Here is a 6,108-nt window from a genome sequence, read left to right on the forward strand (position 1 = left end):
CTCAGCCTGCACCCCCGTCTGAGCTGTTGCCGAGGGGGCCTGCTCCCCCAGCAGCTGTGGCCCAGGGGACATTGGGGGCTGGAGAGCAAACATCTCCTGCCACAGGTGACCCCTGCTCCCTGGCTGTCCGGGGGGCTGCAGCCAGGGGCTGAAGGGTCCTGAGGAGGGACACGGAGCATCTGCGAGGCAGGGGGCTGCCACCCTGGTGCCTGGGGCCCAAGGCTGATGCTCAGAGCCTGGTGAGACCCCTGAGCCTGTCTGCCTATCCCACCACGTAGCAGTGTCCCCACTCCTGCCCCCTGGGTGCGCCCCGGCGACCCCCTCCCTCTGCATCCCGGCCTGGGCAGTGTCCCTGTCCTGACTTCACACGGGCCCCTGTCTCCCAGTATCTGAGTCTCCTGGGTTGCCCCAGGCCCTGGTACCCAGGCCCTCTGAGTGCGAGACAACTACACCCACCACCAGCAGGAACTCCACTCTGTGGGACCCTCCCCTACAGCCCAACTCAGGGGTCTCAGGTGAGCCCACCGCAGGCGAGGGCACTCCTCGGCCTGGCTGCTCTTGGAAAGCCTGGCTGGGCTGTGCCCTTGGGGTGGGGCCCTGCAGCAGGCAGGATCTATCCACAGCCAGCAGCCCTGTCCTGGGTGATAAGCCCAGATGTTCATGCAGGAGTGGAGACCACCTCCGCCCAGCCCGTGTGGCTCCCCTGCCAGCCCAGGCCGTTACTCCCCAGGGAGGCCCCCGATGGCCTGGCAGAGCCAGCCCCGGAACCAGGCCTCCAGCGTGGCCTCCCCACACCCAGCTCCAGGGCAGCCTGCCTCGCCTGCTGGGCAGGCCTGCCCGCCCTAGTCCTCCCCTGCTCGGTTGCTGCCGGCTTTCCAGGGCTCAGCAGGCCCAGCACAGGCCAGCAGGGAGGCTGGCAGGGCGTCCAGCCCAGAGGGCCTGGGGCTCCTGGGGTGTGGTTCCCACACCGCTGGGGGCGGGGCCTGGTGCCATCTCGCTTAGGCCGGTACCTGCCCCTCCTCCTGGAGTTCCCCTTGCCCCTGGCGACGACCCTGGGCACAGAGGAGGAGCTGGGGGCCGAGGGCTGCCCTGGTGCAGCCCTGGAGGGAGCCTCTCTGTGGGGCCAGTTTTGGGGGGGCCAGCACGGTGGGCTGAGGGCAGACACCGCTGCCCCTTCCCTGTCCAGGCGCCTTCCATTCACAGCGCCCACTGCCAGGGGCAGCATGAAGCCCCTGGCAGGAGGCACAGATGGGGGGACATGAGCCCCACAGGGCACCCCCTGACGCCCCCACTCTCCCCCCCAAGACCCTTGCAGCCACACTGCACGGGGGACCCGCCTGGGTACTGGCCAGCCCAGTTTTGGCCAGAGCCTGGGGCTCAGAGTGGCCCCTATGACAGAACCAGGTCCAGGTGTCCTAGGAGGACCCATGTTCTCCCAGAACCACCTGACTTCCCCCAGCAGGCTCACCGTAGGGTGGGGAAGAGCTCAGGTGCCTTTAGGTCCCTGTGGGTGGGGTCGTACCTGCCGGGGGTGTCCCGGTGGCAGGGATGGGTGGGCTCCCACTGGCCCTCCCAGCCCTGAGTGCTCTGGGCCCCTGAGCTTCAGGGTACCGGGTGAAGCAGGCCCGTGGGGAGTTGCCCGGCAGGCCGTGTGCTCCCTGCACCCCTGGGACCTCCGCCGCCTGCCTCAATGCCTGACTGAGGGTGTGCAGTGCTGAGTGTGTGGCCCAGGCAGGAAGCTGACCCGACCCCGAAATCCTGCTGCTGGTGCGCACCCTGGTTCCAGGCGGAAGTACTCCAGCACGGAGGGTACCACGGGCGGCTGCCACCAGGGCCACTTGTGCATTAGCAGGAACGGCTTGATGAGAAATGGGACATTTACACAGTCTCCAAGAGTCTCCTAAAGCATCACTGGGACGTATCCTTGTTCTCATGATGCCCCAGAAAGTCTGAGGAGAAACAGATTTACAGAGTCTCAAAGCATCTCTCCCAAATCCGTCCTTTAGTAAAAACAAGGAAGTGGAGCAGAACACAACTCCAACTTAGAAATCCCTTCGGGAGAATTCCCCGGGGGCACAGTGGTCCCACAAGCCGCGTGGCAGGACCTCCCCACCCCCTCGCCCCCCCCCCCCAAAAAAGAAAGAAATCCCTTCCAGTCGTGACGGTCACATAATGGCCCTTCAGCCACTCGCAGCCCCCTCGCCCTCCCAGGCCCGGGGCCGGTGAAGGAGGCAGCAGCACCCCTTAGGCCTCAGTTTCCCCCTCTCTATTGGCGGATCCCGTGAAACACAGGGGCGCCCCCCCTCCCCCAACCCAGGGCTGCCGCCGCTTCCTTCTCCAGCCCGGCGCGGGGCCGGGAGCTGCCCGCGGGCCCTGGGGGAGAGGCCGGGCGCGCCCCGGCGGGACCCGCGGGCCCAGCTTGCTCCACCCCTCCGTGCCCAGGGCGCTCGTCGGTAAGCCTGGGTGATACTGAAAGGTGTCAGAGGGCAGTCGCGAGGAAGAAAACAGGACCAATTCGCCGTAAACTGCTGTTATCTCTTTCGGGTGCATTTTACCCAAGGTTTGGGGGTTAAAGGCAGATATTTAGCTGGCATGAAATTGACAGTATTTTATGATTAAAGCCAACAGGCACGTGACACTGAGAAAACGCTGCATTCCCGTGGATTTTCAAGATGAAAGAAGACCACGGGAAAGGATCAGCCCTCGGACTCCTCCACCAGATGGGACCCGCGCCGGGACCCCGGGACCCTGCCCGCTCCGCCCTTTACCACCCCTCCCTCCGGGACGGAGCCCGCCCCCGCCCCGCGTGCCCTCTGCGCAGGCGCACCGCGTGCTGGAGGCCCTCAGCCAAGCCCCGCCCACCACCAGCGGCACCATTGGCTGACGGGCTCATGCATATACAAAATAGGTGACCCGGGGCCTGTTTTGCATACGGGCGGCTGCGGGGGCCGGGGCCGGGGCTCGGGCGGGGCGGGGCGGGGCGCCGTCTGGGGGCGTGTCCGGGGCGGAGCCGGGGTGCGCGCCCGCCCGGAGGCTGAGCGGGCGGCTGCGGAGCCGGTCTGCGGCTGGGCCCCGGGGCCGCCGCCGCCATGAGCACGGTGGACCTTGCCCGCGTGGGCGCGTGTGTCCTGAAGCACGCGGTGACCGGGGAGGTGAGGCCGGGCGGGCTCGGGGCGGTGGGTGCGCCCCGGCGCCTGGCAGTCGCATCCGAGGCCGGGCCGGGGCGCGGGCGGGGGGCCGGGGGCGCGGCCGCGGAGCCGGGGGCGCGGGCGAGCGCGCGGGGCGGTCCGGCGGCGCCCCTCACCCGCCCCTGCGCAGGCCGTGGAGCTGCGGAGCCTGTGGCAGGAGCGGGCGTGCGTGGTGGCCGGCCTGCGGCGCTTCGGCTGCGTGGTGTGTCGCTGGATCGCCCGGGACCTCAGCAGCCTCAAGGGGCTCCTGGACCAGCACGGCGTGCGCCTGGTGGGCGTGGGGCCCGAGGCCCTGGGCCTGCAGGAGTTCCTGGACGGTGGCTACTTCGCGGGAGGTGCCTGTGCTCCCCAGCCTCCTTCCCCGGCAGCGCTCACCACCCCCCCAACTGCCCCACCTCCCTGAGACCCCTGCTCAGACTCAGGGCGTTTGCTGCCTCCTCCTTGGCCAGCCCTGGCATTTCCCTCTCCAGGAGCGGCCTTGATAGGCTCCTGTGTCCCCTCTCGTTCCCTCCCCTCCCTCCCCTCCCCTGCCTCCTCCAGCGGTGGCCTCTACCCACCTGCCCCAGCCATCACGTTCCTCCCACTGTGAAGGGCACCGTCGCGACTCTGGCCTTTACTGGGTCAGCTGCCAGCTCTCGCCTCTGCAGGAGCCAGATCCGGAACTTCCTCAGATGCTTCCCCGCACCCCCAGCAGGAGTAGCTGGGACCAGAGCCCAGGCTGCACTGCCTCCCGTCCCCACCTTGCTGGACCCCCTCCCCCTCCCCCGTGCCTGCGATGTGCCCTCGCAGAGCCCTGGGCCCAGTGGCAGAGTCCAGACGCGTCCTCTTCCCTTTCCACCTGTATCTCTGGGCCTCTGCCTCTCCTCAAACAATGGGGACACTCAGCCCTGCTCTGCCCCTCCTGCCCCGGGGTGGGCAAGCTGGGCACCAAGGGTGGACAGAGGGTCAGATGCAGGAGCGTGAACCAGGGGGGCAGGTGGGCCTGGGGCACCCACCTGTGGCCTCTGCTTCCCAGAGCTCTACCTGGATGAGAGCAAGCAGTTTTACAAGGAGCTGGGCTTCAAGCGGTGAGCTGGGGGCTCGGGGGCTTCACTGCTCCCTCCTTTCTCTCCTCCCTGCCCTTCTCTGCCTGGCCAAGCAGACTCTGGGGGCATCCACTGCTCCAGCCAGCCCTGCCGGGCTCTCTCTTGGGTCCTGGGTATCTGTTACGGGCTGTAGGTTAGGCTTCTCACCCAGGGCCTCCCCCCAACTGGCTGCGGAGGGGATCTGGGCCTAGTGCCCCTGTCAGGGGCCATCTCAGCCACCTCAGATGCCTGTGCCACAGCCTGGCGGCCTCGTCTGATTGGCAGTGCCAGCTGACCCAGAGCCCTGGGCTCACCCAGTCCACACTCCCCACGCCCTCTGGGGGGCCCCGGGCCTGCCTGCCAGCCCACAGCTGGGTGCCCCCTGGCTCTGGCATCTGCTCCTGCTGGGCCGGGTGCTGGCCTGGCTGCCCGTGCCCCCAAGCCCTGGTGAGATGGGGTAGGGCCTCCTTTTTGGAACTGGTCTGTGTGTCTTGTGGAGACTGGGGGCAGGCGCTGGGGGTGGGGACAGGCACTGGGCTCAGTGTTTGGTGAAGGGTCGGGGCCTGGACAAGCCAGCTGTGTCTCGGCAGGTACAACAGCTTGAGCATCCTGCCGGCCGCCCTGGGGAAGCCTGTTCGTGATGTGGCCGCCAAGGTTTGTGATGGCCAAGGTTGTGTGGGACTCGAGTGCAGGGGCTCCTGTCTAGGGCTGACCTGGGCCTGCTCTCCCTCCCTGTAGGCCAAGGCTGTCGGCATCGCGGGGAATCTGTCCGGGGATCTTCTGCAGAGCGGAGGGCTGCTGGTGGTTGCCAGAGGTGGGTCACGGGAGAGGCGTCAGGGAGCAACGGGTGATCACAGGGTGGGGGGCACCGGGCCGCATACTCAGGTGGGAGGGTCTTCTGGACTTGACCCTGCCCTGACTCGAACTCCCTTCCTCTGGCTTGTTGATCTGGGCACAGTTCCCCCTTTGCAATGTGGCTCAGCTCTTGAGTGTCATCCTAGCTGGGCAGGGTGTGGCCAGGATGGCTCATCCCAGTAACCGAGTGGGGCGGTGGCCACACAGGGGCACTCTCACAGGCCCCTCCCCCCCACTGCAGGTGGTGACAAAGTGCTGCTACACTTTGTCCAGAAGTCCCCAGGTGACTACGCCCCCCAGGAGAGCATCTTGCAGGCCTTGGGCATCTCTGCGGAGGTCTGCACCAGTGAGCCGCCCAAGGTATGCCCCGGCCTGGGGTGGGCACTGTGCTAAGAATGCCGCCCCACCCCCACGTCCCCTGGGTTGAGTGCCTGATGTGGCCATGTGCTGAGCGGGACCTTGTTGGCTTAGGTGACTCTGTGCTCACGGCAGCCCCAGGGTGTCACCGCCACCCCCCTTTGCAGTGATGGGCCAGGGGCAGGGTGGCCAGCTGGGCAGGCACAGCAGGGCCCTCTCCAGGGGACGGGGGCTGGTCAGGGACTGCAGGGCAGAGGAGCGGCCCGTCCTCTCAGCCTGGGAGCGCTGGGGTCTGTCCCAGGGGAGCGCTGCCCGTGTTAACATGGTCCTGGCGGCTGACCTCCTGGGCCCCGAATGGAGGGGAAGTCCAGCATGCTCCTCCTTCTGCTTGGACCACAGACCCCTGGAGGGAGGGATCGGCAGCCCCTGGCCCCGGGAAGAGTGGCTGGCCTGACGGGGCCTCTGCTGCCTCTGCAGTGTGATGAGGAGGCGTGCTCGAGGTGAAGGCCCGGCCTCTGAGGGTCTGGGAGGCATCTCCTGCGCTGGGCACACGGGGGGCTGGATGTGAAGAAGCTCCAGGACCTCTGGGCTGGGCTGAACTCAGCCTGGTCTGCAGGCAGCGACGCACATTAAACTGCGGTTTC

At 67.5% G+C, this 6,108-nt stretch overlaps 1 protein-coding gene across 2 annotated transcripts; it reads left to right on the plus strand.

The window, feature by feature from the left end:
- The first annotated feature begins 3,012 nt into the window (after positions 1-3,012).
- Positions 3,013-6,108, plus strand: PRXL2B (peroxiredoxin like 2B). 2 transcript variants are annotated; one of them, XM_057711039.1, is made up of 7 exons: positions 3,013-3,152; positions 3,319-3,523; positions 4,204-4,255; positions 4,843-4,906; positions 4,991-5,066; positions 5,349-5,467; positions 5,864-6,108. In XM_057711039.1, the coding sequence occupies exons 1-7, from the start codon at positions 3,090-3,092 to the stop codon at positions 5,966-5,968; spliced, it is 684 nt and encodes a 227-aa protein (XP_057567022.1). In that variant the 5' UTR covers positions 3,013-3,089; the 3' UTR covers positions 5,969-6,108. The 2 variants fall into 2 exon arrangements, with proteins under 2 accessions (XP_057567022.1, XP_057567031.1); XM_057711048.1 differs by having other exon boundaries at positions 5,942-6,108.

The sequence above is a fragment of the Hippopotamus amphibius genome, chromosome 1 (assembly GCF_030028045.1).
Source record: "Hippopotamus amphibius kiboko isolate mHipAmp2 chromosome 1, mHipAmp2.hap2, whole genome shotgun sequence".
NCBI classification, from domain to species: Eukaryota; Metazoa; Chordata; class Mammalia; order Artiodactyla; family Hippopotamidae; genus Hippopotamus; species Hippopotamus amphibius.

Bases quoted from the DNA above. Each gene is read 5' to 3' on its own strand.
- PRXL2B (XM_057711039.1), top strand. From the start codon at position 3,090: ATGAGCACGGTGGACCTTGCCCGCGTGGGCGCGTGTGTCCTGAAGCAC. The intron at 4,907-4,990 runs GTTTGTGATGGC...CCCTCCCTGTAG, and splicing joins TTCGTGATGTGGCCGCCAAG to GCCAAGGCTGTCGGCATCGC. The intron at 5,468-5,863 runs GTATGCCCCGGC...CTTGGACCACAG, and splicing joins GCACCAGTGAGCCGCCCAAG to ACCCCTGGAGGGAGGGATCG.